General features: G+C 40.2%; 1 protein-coding gene across 16 annotated transcripts in view; it reads right to left on the reverse strand.

The window, feature by feature from the left end:
- LOC125275563 (protocadherin gamma-A11-like) overlaps nucleotides 1–20,894 on the reverse strand; it is a 205,955-nt gene that overhangs the window by 129,203 nt on the left and 55,858 nt on the right. Inside the window, exons 1-2 of one of the 16 annotated variants that reach the window (XM_048202658.1) lie at nucleotides 8,160–9,371; nucleotides 477–2,273 (exon numbers count right to left, since the gene is read on the reverse strand). The exons of 10 other annotated variants lie outside the window; for them this stretch is intronic. In XM_048202658.1, the coding sequence (XP_048058615.1) occupies nucleotides 477–2,273; nucleotides 8,160–8,744 (2,382 nt within the window). In that variant the 5' untranslated portion in view covers nucleotides 8,745–9,371. Of the gene's footprint in view, nucleotides 1–476; nucleotides 3,707–6,371; nucleotides 9,373–11,968; nucleotides 14,619–17,754; nucleotides 20,280–20,894 lie in introns of those variants that run through there. 5 more of the 16 variants (XM_048202654.1, XM_048202661.1, XM_048202670.1 and 2 more) reach the window with 5 other exon arrangements.

A 20,894-nucleotide genomic window follows, 5' to 3' on the forward strand; every position in this document is an offset into this window, starting at 1 on the left:
ATTGGTTTCGTTTTTGCAATATTCAGAATGAATGAACAAACATGGAACATAAAATTGTATTCATGAGAAAATCATGAGAAATTATCAACTTGCTTCCTAATTAAAATTCCCTTCTGGAAACGTATTTAAAAAGTCACTATTTAGAATTTTATGTAAACTTCTAATATTGGTCAAATGGATAGGTGATGTCAGATGATCTGGTAAAGTCAGTTTCATAGGTTGCAACCTTAACACAAAACAATAAGAGAAAAAACAAGAAAAGAAGAATTCCATATGAATGGTTGCCAGGGTGAGAAAAGTTATAGTTTACAGATCATTCTGATTAGCAAGATTTGATGAGACTACTGTCCAAAAATCTACTTTTGCAATGCCATTAAACAAAACAAATGTTTTTTTACTTCTGAAAAAAAAAATAAGAGTAAATGAAATTTCATGGTGATAGCTCACATTAAGGAAATGTGGAACCAATTTCATACCTTATTTTCAGAGGTACTTTCCTGCATAGCCTCTGCATCGAGCCCTTCAAGATCATCCAAAGCTGTCTTTTTCAGAGTCAGGTCAGCAGTCAGTGTGCCCTCATTATAAGATCTGACGAACTTGAAGTCACTAGTGCGCGAGCCCGTGGTCAGGTACGCGTCATAATTGTAAGTGCTGCGGAGAGTTCCCGCGCCCTCCACCTCTGCGTAATTTGGAGGGAGATACGCGCTGGGAATGGCTACAGCTCCATCAAACAACAGTCTGGGCTTTCTCCTGCGACAAAACCTCACGGCCAGGATGATGATGATGAAGGTCAGGAAGAAAGTGGAAACGGACACCAGCGCGATGATCAAATAAAACGTCAGTTTGGAGCTGCTCTCGTCATGAGACATGTCTTTCAGTTCTGGAACTTCAGCCAAGTTATCTGATATGAGTAAATACAACGCGCACGTGGCCGAGAGAGAGGGCTGTCCGTTATCTCTCACGGACACAATAAGGTTCTGTTTCATGCTGTCAGATTCAGAAATGTCCCGCTGCGTCCTGATCTCCCCGCTGTGGACACCGATAGTGAAAAGTCCCGGATCAGTCGCTTTAATAATTTGATACGAGAGCCACGCGTTCTGGCCAGAATCCGCGTCCACGGCGATCACCTTGGAGACCAGGGAACCCGCCTGCGCAGCTTTGGGCACCATCTCGGTCATGAAGGAGTTTCCCTCCGGAGAGGGGTATAATATCTGAGGGGAGTTGTCATTCTCATCCGATATGAAGACACTCACGCTCACGTTACTGCTCAGAGGAGGAGAACCGTTGTCTCTGGCTAACACGAGCACTTTGAAACTCTTCAGCTGTTCGTAATCAAACGACCTCACGGCATGAATGACCCCGGTGTCTCCGTTAATGGATAGAAAGGAGGACACCGGTGCGCCATTGACATCAGAGGACAACAGAGAATAAACTACAGTGCCATTCTGTCTCCAGTCCGGGTCTGTAGCTGATACTGAACAAATAGAGGAGCCCGGTTTGTTATTTTCTTGCACATGAGCTCTGTAATTGTGCTCCTGAAATACAGGTGGATTATCATTCACGTCAGCTACAGTCAAGTGAAGATTCTTAGTGGAAGATAAAGGCGGAGAGCCCTCATCAGTAGCAGTGATTGTAAGATTATAATCAGAGAGCAGCTCGCGGTCTAATTCACCTGTGGTCACCAGAGAATAGTAATTTTTGATCGAAGGAACGAGTTTAAATGGGACGTTCTGCTGAATGGAGCAGCGCACCTGTCCGTTATTCTCAGAGTCTCTGTCCTGAACATTAATGATGCCAACCTCTGTACCGGGGAACGCGTTCTCAGGAATTGGGCCATTAAGTGATTTTACTATTATTATAGGGGCGTTATCATTAATGTCACTTACACTGATTATAACATTTGAATAAGATGTTAGACCTGAACCATCTTTAGCTATTATTCGCAGACTAAATGTGGCTTCTTCCTCAAAATCTATTGGCCCTCTTATGCTAATGACACCTGTCTTCCGATCAAGGTGAAACAAATGTTTATAGTCTTCCATAACATGACCAAATTCATATGTCACTTCTCCATTTTGTCCCTCGTCAGCATCAGTAGCGCTCACTGTCACCACTACAGTATCTACAGGAGAATTTTCAGGCAGACTGACTTTATAGACGGCCTGACTAAAGACTGGAGCATTATCATTAGCATCCAGCACAGTGACGTGTATGGCTACAGTACCTGATCTCGGTGGAGTCCCGCCGTCTACCGCAGTGAGAATTAATGTCACCTCCTGCTCGTGCTCGCGATCCAGCTCTTTATTTAAAATGATTTCGGCGTACTTTTCTCCAAGAGTGTTACTTTGCACTGACAAAACAAAATATTCATTATTTTGAATCAAATAGCTTTGTACAGAATTTTGCCCAATATCTGCATCGTTTGCTTCTTCAAGCAAGAAGCGCTTGCCTTTAACGGCGGATTCCCTTATCTCCAGATTAATTACATCTTTACCGAAATAAGGACTGTTGTCGTTAACATCTTGAACCCGAAGACTGATAGCATGTAATTCTAAAGGATTCTCCAGCACCAGCTCTTGCTTTAAAACACACGAATCTTTCTTTCCACACAGTCCCTCTCTGTCGATTCTCTCCGCTACGGTCAGTTCTCCAGTATTCAGATTAATGTCACAGTATCGTTTTCTGTTACCTTCAGTATCAATACGAGCCTTACGAGATGAGAGTCTGTTCACATCGAGTCCGAGATCCTTTGCTATATTTCCAATCACAGATCCGCGTTTCATCTCCTCCGGGAAAGAATAGCTCACGTCTCCATAAGCGGTGTGCTCCATAAAAAAGATGGAGAAGAAAAGACATAGTGTCGTCGCCAACAGTCCTTTATGCATCATGTTCGGTTGTGGACCAAATGTAGACTACTCGATATAAGATGACAAGCAAATAAAGAATATATCAGTTTGAACACTAGCTCATATTCAGCTGTTCTAAGAAAGACTAAAGACAACCACCGTACAGACACCGGACATTCGGAGATAAAGAAAATAGCAACGCAAATGGGTGGAGATAAAAGAAAGTGGATGCACAGGTCAACAGCGACACCATGAGGACCAAATGAGATGTTAATCCATACATAGATGTATAAACTTAGCTAAACATATTTCTAACACGCCATAAAATCAAAATAGTTTCTTTAATCTTGAAATTAAAATAAAACAAAATGAGTGTTTTCAAACAGTCATTACACGATTAGAGAATTCTGTGATCAAGTGAGCGTTATATTATTGTTACACACTGAAACACAACAAAAAACCGCTGAACGACCTAAACAATCTTTTTCACAAGGCTGCATACACTACAGTACAAGCTACAACACATCAGCACCACGGACAGCGCCAAAGGAAGTCAGACTTGTAATGGTCGACAATCGGTGGTTTGTAAAATTACAGCTTTGTTTTCAAGCTCACTGTGAATTCGATCATAACAAATTGGCAAACACGAATTGCCACCATAATGGACATTCCCTTTCACCCTAAAACACAACACAATGCAAGGCAAAATTCAAAATAAGTGGAAAACACCTGTGAACATTTCAAAACGGAAAATTCCTTCATTTTCCCACCGTATAAGTGGTTCTATTTTTTCACGGATTTTTTTTTTCAGTGTAAATGTTACGCCAAAAAAGTTTATTTTTTTATTTATTTATTTTTTTTTATTTGAGAATAATAATAATAATAATAATAATAAACTTTATTTTTATAAAGCACATTTAAAAGCAGCTTCTCAAAGCGCTGTACACAATACACTGCGTTCCAAATTATTATGCAATTGACATATCAGTAAGATTTCTGTACATTAAACATTCAGATTTTAGTTTTTCTAAGAAAATGTTTGTTCGTTTATTTATCCATGTCTTTTTAGATAACTGGTATCAATCTCAGACAAAATAATTTGCCAGAAACCCTACTTAGAGGTTGTTCCACATTATTAAGCAAGTCACAGTTCTCATGCAATATGGAGAGGAAGAAAGATCATTCTGAAGATGAAAAGCATGAAATGGTGCAATGTTGTGCAAAAGGCATGAAAACAACTAATATTGTGTGAAACTGAATGGAGATTATCGAATTATCATAAGATTTGTGAGTGATTTAGAGCACAGCAGAACTCGGTCAGATAAAGGCTTATTGAGGAAAGTTCCTGTCAAAAAATTAATTGCATTAAAAGGGCAGCTATAAAAAAGCCAGTGTTGAGCAGCAAACAGGTATTTGAAGCTGCTGGTGTCTCTGGAGTCTGAAGAAGCTCTCCATGCAGGCTGGCAGTTGTGCATAAAGATGCATTTTAGACACCACTAACCAAACCTCACAAAGTGAAACATTTTCATTTTCATCATTTTCAGGAAGATCTTTCTTCCTCCCCATATTGCATGAGAACTGTGACTTGCTTAATAATGTGGAACAACCTCTAAGTAGAGTTTCAATAGATCTGGCAAATAATTTTGTCTGAGATTGATACCAGTTATCTAAAAAGACATGGATAAATAAACGAACAAACATTTTCTTAGAAAAACTAAAATCTGAATGTTTATTGTACAGAAATCTTACTGATTTGTCTCTTGCATAATAATTTGGAACACAGTGTATTAACAATACAGTTAATAAAAGTAAAAATAATGAAAAATAAATAATAATAATAATAATAAACATCAGCAAGCAAATGTAAGATTAAAAAATAGCCTCAAATTAACTTTAAAAGTTTCATATGTCTTAATTTCCCTAAGTTCAAGAGGCAGAAGAGCACAGAAAGAGAAAGCACTGAGATGGGAAAAAATATCTTTTAACAGTACTCTGAACAAAACAATCAAATGAAAGATTAGCATCAAAAATAACTCCAAGGTTCCTCACTTTGCTTTGGGTTTCCAAAACAGAGCCATCAAAAGTCAAAGACAGAGAACCAGCTTTGGAAATCTGATGATGGGAACCAATGAGCACAACTTCGGTTTTACCACTATTCAGACACAGGAAATTATTACTCATCCATGTTTTTATCTCAGTAATACAGTGAGAAAGAAAAGCAGCGTCAGGGCGCTCATCAGGTTTAGAATGCATATAAATCTGCGTGTCGTGAGCATACAAGTGATAATGGAGGCCAAGCGATCTCAAGAGGTGGCCAAGCGGTGACAGATAAATCAATAAATGTTAGAAAGTAAAGGGCCCAAGACTAACCCCTGAGGAACACCAGTGAAAACAGAACTAATCTCAGACCTATGGCCACCCTTGGGAATGAAATGGGAACGGTCAGTGAAATAGGATCTAAACCACTTCAAAACTGTCCCTGACACACCAAACACTCTTTTAAGACATGTGAGAAATAGATTGTTTTCAATAGTGTGAGAGAAATGAGGTCTTTCAGTCTCAATAAATGATCTATAGTCACACAGAAGATCCTTCCAAGTTAGATAATAAACATTCAAGCCAGTGAGATGAAATTTATGCTACATTTTCCAACAAACAGCCTTCTTAGTGCACAGAATGTTATTATACCATGGAGCAGAGCGAACAAAAGTAATCTTGTGTGACCTCAGAGGAGCAAAAGAGTCTGTTAGCAGCACTTCTGGAATGTTACAGATCGAATGGTAGGCACACATGAATGATGTAGTTCCAAATCAAAGCTGAGTGGTCTGACAGACCAATGTCAACAGATGTTAACTGTGATACAAATGAGCCGTTTGTAATCACAAGTTCCAGAGTATGACCTTTTCAGGACAGTTACCAATTGTGAGAGATTAAAACAGTCAAGTAGCAATAAATATTCCTTAGCTGTCGTAATCACTTTGGTCCATGAATAAATCAATCCCTCACAATAAGAATTCTGTGGAACTTCAGGGTCAACACTTACTGATAATCAGCAAATTCTGACATAAACACTGCATGTGACTTAGTGTTAGGTGGTTTGTAGACTGTAACAATGATTGTAGAAGTAGAAGCAGAAATACTCAACAACAAACATTCAAATGATGAAAACTGAGGATCAAGAACTGCAAGTTGTAAACCACAATAATGCTGCTGCCTCTGCTAGATCTAAAATTCCAAAACCTGGAATCTGGTTAAGCAGGAGTATTTTCTTTATGCCAGAATTCAGTTAAAAACAGCAAGTCCAAGTACTCTGAGAACTCAAATATAACAGACACTGCTAGATTTACTTATATTTTAGAACTTTGATTTCTACATGCTTACATTGTATAGAAATACATCCTAATATTTTCAATTTCGTGCTTGAATGAAATTATTCAATATAAAATGTTCTAAATTGTTTCTGCAAAATTAATCACAAAATCCTTTTTGAGGCAAAACCAAAAAAAAAAAAAAAACTTAACATACCTGTGAAACAATCTCTATTCCCTCGGCAATACCATTAAGATCATCGGAGGATTGGGTCTTTTTCAGAGTCATGTCAGGAGTCAGTGTGCCCTCATTATAAGATCTGACGAATTTGAAGTCACTAGTGCGCGAGCCCGTGGTCAGGTACGCGTCATAATTGTAAGTGCTGCGGAGAGTTCCCGCGCCCTCCACCTCTGCGTAATTTGGAGGGAGATACGCGCTGGGAATGGCTACAGCTCCATCAAACAACAGTCTGGGCTTTCTCCTGCGACAAAACCTCACGGCCAGGATGATGATGATGAAGGTCAGGAAGAAAGTGGAAACGGACACCAGCGCGATGATCAAATAAAACGTCAGTTTGGAGCTGCTCTCGTCATGAGACATGTCTTTCAGTTCTGGAACTTCAGCCAAGTTATCTGATATGAGTAAATACAACGCGCACATGGCTGAGAGAGAGGGCTGTCCGTTATCTCTCACGGACACAATAAGGTTCTGTTTCATGCTGTCAGATTCAGAAATGTCCCGCTGCGTCCTGATCTCCCCGCTGTGGACACCGATAGTGAAAAGTCCCGGATCAGTCGCTTTAATAATGTGATACGAGAGCCACGCGTTCTGGCCAGAATCCGCGTCCACGGAGATCACCTTGGAGACCAGGGAGCCCGCCTGCGCAGCTTTGGGCACCATCTCGGTCATGAAGGAGTTTCCCTCTGGAGAGGGGTATAATATCTGAGGGGAGTTGTCATTCTCATCCGATATGAAGACACTCACGCTCACGTTACTGCTCAGAGGAGGAGAACCGTTGTCTCTGGCTAACACGAGCACTTTGAAACTCTTCAGCTGTTCGTAATCAAACGACCTCACGGCATGAATGACCCCGGTGTCTCCGTTAATGGATAGAAAGGAGGACACCGGTGCGCCATTGACATCAGAGGACAACAGAGAATAAACTACAGTGCCATTCTGTCTCCAGTCCGGGTCTGTAGCTGATACTGAACAAATAGAGGAGCCCGGTTTGTTATTTTCTTGCACATGAGCTCTGTAATTGTGCTCCTGAAATACAGGTGGATTATCATTCACGTCAGCTACAGTCAAGTGAAGATTCTTAGTGGAAGATAAAGGCGGAGAGCCCTCATCAGTAGCAGTGATTGTAAGATTATAATCAGAGAGCAGCTCGCGGTCTAATTCACCTGTGGTCACCAGAGAATAGTAATTTTTGATTGAAGGAACGAGTTTAAATGGGACGTTCTGCTGAATGGAGCAGCGCACCTGTCCGTTATTCTCAGAGTCTCTGTCCTGAACATTAATGATGCCGACCTCTGTACCGGGTAACGCGTTCTCAGGAATCGGGATATTTAGTGATTTAATCACTATAATGGGGGAATTATCATTAATGTCAGATATCTCAATAACAACTGTTGCATATGATACCATGCCAAGTCCATCGGTGGCTTGAATTGGCAGCTCAAAGGAGGACTCGTCCTCATAGTCAAGAGACCCTATTAAAGTTATTCTTCCATTATTTTGGTCGAGAGAAAAGACTGTCAAGCCATTTTCTGAAATATGCCCAAATTCATATGTCACTTCTCCATTTTGTCCCTCGTCAGCATCAGTAGCGCTCACTGTCACCACTACAGTATCTAGAGGAGAATTTTCAGGCAGACTGACTTTATAGACGGCCTGACTAAAGACTGGAGCATTATCATTAGCATCCAGCACAGTGACGTGTATGGCTACAGTACCTGATCTCGGTGGAGTCCCGCCGTCTACCGCAGTGAGAATTAATGTCACCTCTTTCTGCTGCTCACGATCTAGCTCTGTATTAAGTACTAGCTCACCATACATTTTTCCTGTTGTTTTTGCAGTAACAGCCAATTCAAAATATTCATTCTTCGCTAAATTATACGTTTGAACAGAATTAGTCCCTATGTCTGCATCGTGAGCCTCCTCGAGCAAAAAACGAGCACCTTTTACAGCCGACTCTCTGATCTCAAGTTTTATTACATCTCTTTTAAACAAAGGAAAATTGTCATTTACATCTTGAACGTTTATGTTAATGCGATGTGATTCAAGAGGATTTTCCAAAACCAGGTCCTGTTTAATAACACACGAAGCTTTCTTTCCACACAGCCCCTCTCTGTCGATTCTCTCCGCTACGGTCAGCTCTCCAGTATTCAGATTAATGTCACAGTATCGTTTTCTGTTACCTTCAGTATCAATACGAGCCTTACGAGATGAGAGTCTGTTCACATCGAGCCCGAGATCCTTTGCTATATTTCCAATCACAGATCCGCGTTTCATCTCCTCCGGGAAAGAATAGCTCACGTCTCCATAAGCGGTGTGCGCCATCAGCACGAAGAACAAAAGACCAAACATCTCGACAGCAGAGCAGAACCATTAAAATGCTTCAGTTATTAAGCAGAAATTTAATCCAGCAATACAACTATTAACATTCAAACGATAACACAAATGTATAATAATGTAGAATACTAGCCAGAAGGACAGTATTAGCAGTAAGCAGTTTCCGTCGATGATTTTCTGTAACTAGACGAGACTGAAACCGTGTATGACATCAGAAACAGGGTGGAGAGATGTGTACTGAAGACACATATTGTTTTGCAGGTGAACAGCGACACTATGAGTTAAAAGAAGTTACTGCATAACATTAATTATTATGACAGTATAAAGTGTAGGTTACATAGTTACATTTTTTTTTTAGCAAAACAAGAGCCAGCAAGAATCATTCCCTGACGAGTGGAAGATAAACACGACTTCAGTGTTTTAGTAGGCTATACCCCCACCCAAGAGAAAAAAGAAAAAACCTGGTGAGTTAGGGAGTTTTGAGCTAAGGGCAAAGAGCAAAACACCAAGAGTAATTGACATTGCAGCACCATGGACAGCAACAGGTAAACCTGCCCTATGCCAATTCTAACCAAACTAAAAGAGTGTTTAAAAAGTTGCTGACATACGAAATTGCTTTTATAAGTAAATTTCACATAACAAAGACATTAATGAGAAAAATGCAAAACTACTTAAAAAATAATAGGATTTTGTCACATTACAAAATGCAGAATCCATGTACAGATATGCTGTTGTCACAGAAAAAAGTTAGAATGAGCTTAAAAGAACAAGTAGCCAACCGAGCAAGACATATCAGGTTACTTTCTTTAAAAATATCTGACAACTTTAAGTTCTCTGAATATAAACTATTAGCTAAAGATGGCATATTGTAGTTAAATTTATTGCTACAAAGGCTTCAGAGGCTATGCTATGACAGACAGAGGTACCATCCCAATTCCAGAAAAGTTGGGACATTTTGTAAAATGCAATAAAATTAAAAATCTGTGATTTGTTGATTCTCTTTAACCTTTATTTAACTGACAAAAGTACAAAGGAAATATTTTCAATATTTTCACTGGCCAAATTAATTGCATTTTGTAAATATAAACATATTTTGATTTTGAAGGCTGCAACACACTGCAAAAAAAGTTGGGACAGAGGCACGTTTACTACTGTGTCACATCACCTTCCCTTTTAATTACACCTTTTAAATGTTTGGGAATTGAGGATATAAGTTGTTGCAGTTTTGCAAGTGGAATTTTTGCCCAATTTCGCCTGATACAAGACAGCTGCTCAACAGTTTGTGGTCATCGCTATCTGATTCTCCTTTTCATGATAGGCCATACATTTTCAATAGGAGACAGATCTGGATTGCAGGCAGGCCAGTCAAGTATCTACTCTATGGTGTAGAGTTTCTACTAAACCACTCTGTTGTAGCACGTGCAGAATTAGAATTGTCTTGCTTACCAGGAAGGATGTCATCTTGATGGCAGTATATGTCTTTGTACAATCCCAGTATATGCCTTCACATCAATGATTCCTTCACACATATGCAAGTCACCCATGCCGTTTGCACTGATGTAACTCCATATCATGACAATTGTTTGCTTTTGCACCTGTCGCTAATGAAAGTCTTTAGCACTGAGGATTCATTGTCCGTTTTTCCCAAAAACAAGCTGAAACGTGAACTCACCTGACCACAGCACACATTTTCACTGTCTTTTGGATCATCTGAGATGAGCTCGGGCCAAGATAACTCAGCAGCATGTCTGTATAGAATTGATGTATAGCTTTCTCCTTGTGTAACAGAGATTCGAGTTGCATTTCTTGATGCAGCGGCAGATTGTGTTGAGTTACAATGGTTTTCCAAAGTACTCTTGAGCCCATGTGACTATATTTAACACAGTAGCATGATGGTTTCTCATGTAATGCCATCTGAAGGCTCATGCACATTCAACAGAGGTTTCCTTCCTTTCCCTACACAGACTGAGATTTCTCTGAATTCCCTGAATCTTTTCATAATAGTGTGTATGGTAGATGGTGAAAGACCTAAATACTTTGCAATCTTGCATTGAGAAATGTGATTTTTGAATTGTTTGACAATTCTCTCATTAAATTTGGCACAAAGTGGTGAGCCATGACCCATTTTTGCTTGCAGAGACTGAGCTGTTGGTGGAAGCTCCTGTAGCTCCTCCAGTTCGCACCACCCACTCCAAGCGGGACGCGAACCCGGGCATGTCCGCATGGGAGGTGGTACGTTCATTACACTCCTTTTAAAACTAATCACGATACCCTCACCTATTACCAAAAATATAGCACAAACTTGCTCAGTCATTAGCAGAAATCTAAAGGTAAATCATAAATAAAACAGTAGCATGATGGATTCTCATCGTGCGTCCTACTTGAAAAGAATGATTCAAACATTCCCTGAGAATGTGAAAAAAACCCCACCTCAATTTCTATAACATCTACTCGTAAAAACACTGTAAACAGACCTTCATAGTATAAGATCAAAACTCAACAGCATCAGACACTGCCTGTACAGCACCATGGACAGTAAACAAAAATGGGCCATTCCTACTAAACTTTCTATCCCATTGAACTGACGCTTAAAAATCATGAAATATTAATTTAAAGACCTTTGTAAAATTATTTCACATTACAGACAACGTTAGGAACTCAAAACTTAATTTAAAAAAATGAAAAAAAAAAAAAAAAAAAAACCCATTACCAATGCTCCATGTTGGGAGTGCGTGGGATCACATTACATGCGTTTATCGAGGACAACATAATAATTACCATGTGATTGATCATTACCATTTCTGAAAACCATGTTTAATAAAAAACACAGTAAATAACTGATTATATTTAAGGAAATTGTGCCTCAACAAGATAACAAGCAACGATTAGATTCAGCAGCAATTTGGGCCATTATCTACAAAGATCCATAAAAAGAACCAATCTATCAAAATTGCGCGTGCACGTTGTGGGTCTCTTGTAGGTGATCTATCATAGAATAGTTGCATAAAGAGAACAACGTGGGGAAAAACGTAAAAATAAGTTTTAATATAGCTACTTTTCATAACTAATACTGACCTTCAAAAATGTTCATATCTACAAAAAGGACTTGAATGAGTCACATAATCTTTTCGACGAGAGAGCTTTTTGCCCATGAAAGCACTCTGTAAACCCAAAATAATAAATATTTTTTTATAATTATTATTATTTTATTTTTTAAAGAAAGACTTCGCTAGTCCTACCTGAAACGAGTCGCTCATTTCTGCATCAAGTCCTTCAAGATCATCCACAGCAGATTGGGTCTTTTTCAGAGTCAGGTCAGCAGTCAGTGTGCCCTCATTATAAGATCTGACGAACTTGAAGTCACTAGTGCGCGAGCCCGTGGTCAGGTACGCGTCATAATTGTAAGTGCTGCGGAGAGTTCCCGCGCCCTCCACCTCTGCGTAATTTGGAGGGAGATACGCGCTGGGAATGGCTACAGCTCCATCAAACAACAGTCTGGGCTTTCTCCTGCGACAAAACCTCACGGCCAGGATGATGATGATGAAGGTCAGGAAGAAAGTGGAAACGGACACCAGCGCGATGATCAAATAAAACGTCAGTTTGGAGCTGCTCTCGTCATGAGACATGTCTTTCAGTTCTGGAACTTCAGCCAAGTTATCTGATATGAGTAAATACAACGCGCACGTGGCTGAGAGAGAGGGCTGTCCGTTATCTCTCACGGACACAATAAGGTTCTGTTTCATGCTGTCAGATTCAGAAATGTCCCGCTGCGTCCTGATCTCCCCGCTGTGGACACCGATAGTGAAAAGTCCCGGATCAGTCGCTTTAATAATGTGATACGAGAGCCACGCGTTCTGGCCAGAATCCGCGTCCACGGAGATCACCTTGGAGACCAGGGAGCCCGCCTGCGCAGCTTTGGGCACCATCTCGGTCATGAAGGAGTTTCCCTCCGGAGAGGGGTATAATATCTGAGGGAAGTTGTCATTCTCATCCGATATGAAGACACTCACGCTCACGTTACTGCTCAGAGGAGGAGAACCGTTGTCTCTGGCTAACACGAGCACCTTGAAACTCTTCAGCTGTTCGTAATCAAACGATCTCACGGCATGGATGACCCCGGTGTCTCCGTTAATGGATAGAAAGGAGGACACCGGTGCGCCATTGACATCAGAGGACAACAGAGAATAAACTACAGTGCCATTCTGTCTCCAGTCCGGGTCTGTAGCTGATACTGAACAAATAGAGGAGCCCGGTTTGTTATTTTCTTGCACATGAGCTCTGTAATTGTGCTCCTGAAATACAGGTGGATTATCATTCACGTCAGCTACAGTCAAGTGAAGATTCTTAGTGGAAGATAAAGGCGGAGAGCCCTCATCAGTAGCAGTGATTGTAAGATTATAATCAGAGAGCAGCTCGCGGTCTAATTCACCTGTGGTCACCAGAGAATAGTAATTTTTGATTGAAGGAACGAGTTTAAATGGGACGTTCTGCTGAATGGAGCAGCGCACCTGTCCGTTATTCTCAGAGTCTCTGTCCTGAACATTAATGATGCCAACCTCTGTACCGGGTAACGCGTTCTCAGGAACGGGACTGTTCAATGACTTAATCACTATAATGGGGGCATTGTCATTAACATCTGTAATTTCTATGATTACTTTAGTGTCAGAAGAAAGACCAGATCCATCCTTTCCCTCAATAAGCATTTCATATCTTAATGCCACCTCAAAATCAATGGGGCCTTTAACTTTAATCTCCCCATTCTTTTGATCTAGAGCAAATAGTGCGTTTGCAGTTCTCGAAATACGACTGAACTCGTACATCACTTCTCCATTTTGTCCCTCGTCAGCATCAGTAGCGCTCACTGTCACCACTACAGTATCTAGAGGAGAATTTTCAGGCAGACTGACTTTATAGACGGCCTGACTAAAGACTGGAGCATTATCATTAGCATCCAGCACAGTGACGTGTATGGCTACAGTACCTGATCTCGGTGGAGTCCCGCCGTCTACCGCAGTGAGAATTAATGTCACCTCTTTCTGCTGCTCACGATCCAACTCTTTGTCTAAAACTAACTCAATATTTTTTCCACCATCCGCCTTTGTATTAACAGATAAAAGAAAATGGTTATTCTTTTCAATCGAATAGCTTTGTACTGCGTTCTTTCCTATGTCAGCATCATGAGCCTCATTCACGCGGAACCGAGCGCCTTTATCAGCACTCTCGCTTATCTCAAGCTTTATCGTATCTTTAGCAAATGTTGGCGTGTTATCATTAATATCTTGTATTTGCACAGTGACACGATGTATTTCCAGCGGGTATTCTAGAACTAATTCGAAATTAAGATCACATGAAAGCCCCTCATTACAAATCTCCTCTCTGTCGATTCTCTCCGCTACGGTCAGTTCTCCAGTATTCAGATTAATGTCACAGTATCGTTTTCTGTTACCTTCAGTATCAATACGAGCCTTACGAGATGACAGTCTGTTCACATCGAGCCCGAGATCCTTTGCTATATTTCCAATCACAGATCCGCGTTTCATCTCCTCCGGGAAAGAATAGCTCACGTCTCCATAAGCGGTGTGCGCCATCAGCACGAAGAACAAAAGACCAAACATCTCGACAGCAGAGCAGAACCATTAAAATGCTTCAGTTATTAAGCAGAAATTAAATCCAGCAATACAACTATTAACATTCAAACGATAACACAAATGTAGAATAATGTAGAATACTAGCCAGAAGGACAGTATTAGCAGTAAGCAGTTTCCGTCGATGATTTTCTGTAACTAGACGAGACTGAAACCGTGTATGACATCAGAAACAGGGTGGAGAGATGTGTACTGAAGACACATATTGTTTTGCAGGTGAACAGCGACCCTATGAGTTAAAAGAAGTTACTGCATAACATTAATTATTATGACAGTATAAAGTGTAGGTTACATAGTTACATTTCTTTTTTTTTTTTTTTTTTTTAGCAAAACAAGAGCCGGCAAGAATCATTCCCTGACGAGTGGAAGATAAACACGACTACAGTGTTTTAGTAGGCTATACCCCCACCCAAGAGAAAAAACAAAAAAACCTGGTGAGTTAGGGAGTTTTGAGCTAAGGGCAAAGAGCAAAACACCAAGAGTAATTGACATTGCAGCACCATGGACAGCAACAGGTAAACCTGCCCTATGCCAATTCTAACCAAACTAAAAGAGTGTTTAAAAAGTTGCTGACATACGGAATTGCTTTTATAAGTAAATTTCACATAACAAAGACATTAATGAGAAAAATGCAAAACTACTTAAAAAATAATAGGATTTTGTCACATTGCAAAATGCAGAATCCATGTACAGATATGCTGTTGTCACAGAAAAAAAGTTAGAATGAGCTTAAAAGAACAAGTAGCCAACCGAGCAAGACATATCAGGTTACTTTCTTTAAAAATATCTGACAACTTTAAGTTCTCTGAATATAAACTATTAGCTAAAGATGGCATATTGTAGTTAAATTTATTGCTACAAAGGCTTCAGAGGCTATGCTATGACAGACAGAGGTACAATCCCAATTCCAGAAAAGTTGGGACATTTTGTAAAATGCAATAAAATTAAAAATCTGTGATTTGTTGATTCTCTTTAACCTTTATTTAACTGACAAAAGTACAAAGGAAATATTTTCAATATTTTCACTGGCCAAATTAATTGCATTTTGTAAATATAAACATAGTTTGATTTTGAAGGCTGCAACACACTGCAAAAAAAGTTGGGACAGAGGCATGTTTACTACTGTGTCACATCACCTTCCCTTTTAATTACACCTTTTAAATGTTTGGGAATTGAGGATATAAGTTGTTGCAGTTTTGCAAGTGGAATTTTTGCCCAATTTCGCCTGATACAAGACAGCTGCTCAACAGTTTGTGGTCATCGCTATCTGATTCTCCTTTTCATGATAGGCCATACATTTTCAATAGGAGACAGATCTGGATTGCAGGCAGGCCAGTCAAGTATCTACTCTATGGTGTAGAGTTTCTACTAAACCACTCTGTTGTAGCACGTGCAGAATTAGAATTGTCTTGCTTACCAGGAAGGATGTCATCTTGATGGCAGTATATGTCTTTGTACAATCCCAGTATATGCCTTCACATCAATGATTCCTTCACACATATGCAAGTCACCCATGCCGTTTGCACTGATGTAACTCCATATCATGACAATTGTTTGCTTTTGCACCTGTCGCTAATGCAAGTCTTTAGCACTGAGGATTCATTGTCCGTTTTTCCCAAAAACAAGCTGAAACGTGGACTCACCTGACCACAGCACACATTTTCACTGTCTTTAGGATCATCTGAGATGAGCTCGGGCCAAGATAACTCAGCAGCATGTCTGTATAGAATCGATGTATAGCTTTCTCCTTGTGTAACAGAGATTCGAGTTGCATTTCTTGATGCAGCGGCAGATTGTGTTGAGTTACAATGGTTTCCCAAAGTACTCTTGAGCCCATGTGACTATATTTAACACAGTAGCATGAAGGTTTCTCATGTAATGCCATCTGAAGGCTCATGCACATTCAACAGAGGTTTCCTTCCTTGCCCTACACAGACTGAGATTTCTCTGAATTCCCTGAATCTTTTCATAATAGTGTGTATGGTAGATGGTGAAAGACCTAAATACTTTGAAATCTTGCATTGAGAAATGTGATTTTTGAATTGTTTGACAATTCTCTCATTAAATTTGGCACAAAGTGGTGAGCCATGACCCATTTTTGCTTGCAAAGACTGAGTTTTTGGTGGATGCTCCTGTAGCCCCTGCAGTTCGCACCACCCACTCCAAGCGGGACGCGAACACGGGCCTGTCCGCATGGGAGGTGGTACGTTCATTACACTCCTTTTAAAACTAATCACGATACCCTCACCTATTACCAAAAATATAGCACAAACTTGCTCAGTCATTAGCAGAAATCTAAAGGTAAATCATAAATAAAACAGTAGCATGATGGATTCTCATCGTGCGTCCTACTTGAAAAGAATCACTCATGTTCGAATCAAGTCCCTCGAAATCTCAAGAACACATTTAACCAGGTCATAAAGAATCCATGTGTAAAAGACAACTCTGAATTTCTGAACATGGTTCATGCACAAACTGTCATAGGGCTGACAATGTCAAAACATGAATAAAACACTTTTGTTGCCAATTAATTATTTCACAATATCAAAGGGCCTGACACATCCAAACATTCCCTGAGAATGTGAAAAAAACACCTCAATTTCTATAACATCTACTCGTAAAAACACTGTATACAGACCTTCACAGTATAAGATCAAAACTCAACAGCATCAGACACTGCCTGTACAGCACCATGGACAGTAAACAAAAATAGGCCATTCCTACTAAACTTTCTATCCCATTGAACTGGCGCTTAAAAATCATGAAATAATAATTTAAAGATCTTTGTAAAATTATTTCACATTACAGACAAGGTTAGGAACTCAAAACTTAATTTAAAAAAATGAAAAAAAAAAAAAAAAAAAACCATTACCAATGCTCCATGTTGGGAGTGCGTGGGATCACATTACATGCGTTTATCAAGAGCAACATAATAATTACCATGTGATTGATCATTACCATTTCTGAAAACCATGTTTAATAAAAACCACAGTAAATAAATGATTGTATTTAAGGAAATTGTGCCTCAACAAGATCACAAGCAACGATTAGATTCAGCAGCAATTTGGGCCATTATCTACAAAGATCCATAAAAAGAACCAGTCTATCAAAATTGCGCGTGCACGTTGTGGGTCTCTTGTAGGTGATCTATCATAGAATAGTTGCATAAAGAGAACAACGTGGGGAAAAACGTAAAAATAAGTTTTCAAAAATAACCTTCAAAAATGTTCATATCTACAAAAAGAACTTGAATGAGTCACATAATCTTTTCAACGAGAGACCTTTTTGCCCATGAAAGCACTCTGTAAACCCAAAATAATAAATAATTTTTATAATTATTATTATTTTATTTTTTTAAAGAAAGACTTTGCAAGTCCTACCTGAAACGAGTCGTTCATTTCCGCATCAAGTCCTTCAAGATCATCCACAGCAGACTGAGTCTTTTTCAGAGTCAGGTCAGCAGTCAGTGTGCCCTCATTATAAGATCTGACGAACTTGAAGTCACTAGTGCGCGAGCCCGTGGTCAGGTACGCGTCATAATTGTAAGTGCTGCGGAGAGTTCCCGCGCCCTCAACCTCTGCGTAATTTGGAGGGAGATACGCGCTGGGAATGGCTACAGCTCCATCAAACAACAGTCTGGGCTTTCTCCTGCGACAAAACCTCACGGCCAGGATGATGATGATGAAGGTCAGGAAGAAAGTGGAAACGGAAACCAGCGCGATGATCAAATAAAACGTCAGTTTGGAGCTGCTCTCGTCATGAGACATGTCTTTCAGTTCTGGAACTTCAGCCAAGTTATCTGATATGAGTAAATACAACGCGCACGTGGCTGAGAGAGAGGGCTGTCCGTTATCTCTCACGGACACAATAAGGTTCTGCTTCATGCTGTCAGATTCAGAAATGTCCCGCTGCGTCCTGATCTCCCCGCTGTGGACACCGATAGTGAAAAGTCCCGGATCAGTCGCTTTAATAATGTGATACGAGAGCCACGCGTTCTGGCCAGAATCCGCGTCCACGGCGATCACCTTGGAGACCAGGGAGCCCGCCTGCGCAGCTTTGGGCACCATCTCGGTCATGAAGGAGTTTCCCTCCGGAGAGGGGTATAATATCTGAGGGGAGTTGTCATTCTCATCCGATATGAAGACACTCACGCTCACGTTACTGCTCAGAGGAGGAGAACCGTTGTCTCTGGCTAACACGAGCACTTTGAAACTCTTCAGCTGTTCGTAATCAAACGACCTCACGGCATGAATGACCCCGGTGTCTCCGTTAATGGATAGAAAGGAGGACACCGGTGCGCCATTGACATCAGAGGACAACAGAGAATAAACTACAGTGCCATTCTGTCTCCAGTCCGGGTCTGTAGCTGATACTGAACAAATAGAGGAGCCCGGTTTGTTATTTTCTTGCACATGAGCTCTGTAATTGTGCTCCTGAAATACAGGTGGATTATCATTCACGTCAGCTACAGTCAAGTGAAGATTCTTAGTGGAAGATAAAGGCGGAGAGCCCTCATCAGTAGCAGTGATTGTAAGATTATAATCAGAGAGCAGCTCGCGGTCTAATTCACCTGTGGTCACCAGAGAATAGTAATTTTTGATCGAAGGAACGAGTTTAAATGGGACGTTCTGCTGAATGGAGCAGCGCACCTGTCCGTTATTCTCAGAGTCTCTGTCCTGAACATTAATGATGCCAACCTCTGTACCGGGGAACGCGTTCTCAGGAACGGGACTGTTCAGAGATTTAATCACTATAATGGGAGAATTGTCGTTAACATCTGTAATTTCTATGATTACTTTAGTGTCAGAAGAAAGACCAGAGCCATCCTTTCCTTCAATAAGCATTTCATATCTTAATGCCACCTCAAAATCAATGGGGCCTTTAACTTTAATCTCCCCATTCTTTTGATCTAGAGCAAATAGTGCGTTTGCAGTTCTCGAAATACGACTGAACTCGTACATCACTTCTCCATTTTGTCCCTCGTCAGCATCAGTAGCGCTCACTGTCACCACTACAGTATCTACAGGAGAATTTTCAGGCAGACTGACTTTATAGACGGCCTGACTAAAGACTGGAGCATTATCATTAGCATCCAGCACAGTGACGTGTATGGCTACAGTACCTGATCTCGGTGGAGTCCCGCCGTCTACCGCAGTAAGAATTAATGTCACCTCTTTCTGCTGCTCACGATCTAACTCTTTGTCTAAAACTAACTCAATATTTTTGCCACCATCCGCCTTTGTATTAACAGATACAAGAAAATGGTTATTCTTTTCAATCGAATAGCTTTGTACTGCGTTCTTTCCTATGTCAGCATCATGAGCCTCATTCACGCGGAACCGAGCGCCTTTACCAGATATCTCACTTATCTCAAGCTTTATCGTATCTTTAGGAAATGTTGGCGTGTTGTCATTAATATCTTGTATTTGCACAGTGACACGATGTATCTCCAGCGGGTGTTCTAGAACTAATTCGAAATTGAGAGCACATGAAAGCCCCTCATTACAAATCTCCTCTCTGTCGATTCTCTCCGCTACGGTCAGTTCTCCAGTATTCAGATTAATGTCACAGTATCGTTTTCTGTTACCTTCAGTATCAATGCGAGCCTTACGAGATGACAGTCTGTTCACATCGAGCCCGAGATCCTTTGCTATATTTCCAATCACAGATCCGCGTTTCATCTCCTCCGGGAAAGAATAGCTCACGTCTCCATAAGCGGTGTGCGCCATCAGCACGAAGAACAAAAGACCAAACATCTGATAATTAACCCAGAAGCTTTGTAAATCCATTTGGAAATATGCGTTAGCCACAAGATGCAATAGAAAGCTTAAATCTGAAGATTAAATCCACAGCAATACACAGAATACTCGAGGAGCCGTATGCGTCGATGATTTTCCATAAAAACGAGCTAGAAGCACTGCTAATGACATCACCAACAGGGTGGAGACAAGAAACGTTTTAGTCAATGATATTACAGGTGAACAGCGACTCTAAGTGTTCAAACGACAAAGTGCATAACATGTGGTGCTCTAGGGTCAGAATAATTACAGTACTGCATGACTGAAAAGCAGCTAAACACAACAAACTACCTCCCAATATTAAGGGCCATTTTATATGTAACTAAGAAAATCATTTTACGGCATTCCTATAAAATCCACTTCATACACAGTTATACGATATAAGAGAAAAACAACTAAAAAACGCGATACACACGCTACTTGAGCAGCACCATGGACAGCAACATGAAAAATAACTCAATTTCTTAGGCAATTAACAACAGGTGTTTTAAACGTTTGTGCAATAAAGTCTACGTAAATGAAGCAGCTAAAAATAATTGCTTATTATGGACACAATGATGAAAGAAATTCAAAAATAATAATTTATCATAAATATTAATATTTACAGATTGTACAATAGTTACTGTGAAAATAGAAAGAACCACATAATTTATATGCACACTCAAATTAACATGAAGAGTTTAAATAAGTTGATTTATAGGTTTTGTAAACTTTCTGGCTAA

The sequence above is a fragment of the Megalobrama amblycephala genome, linkage group LG9 (genome assembly GCF_018812025.1).
Source record: "Megalobrama amblycephala isolate DHTTF-2021 linkage group LG9, ASM1881202v1, whole genome shotgun sequence".
Lineage (NCBI taxonomy): Eukaryota > Metazoa > Chordata > Actinopteri > Cypriniformes > Xenocyprididae > Megalobrama > Megalobrama amblycephala.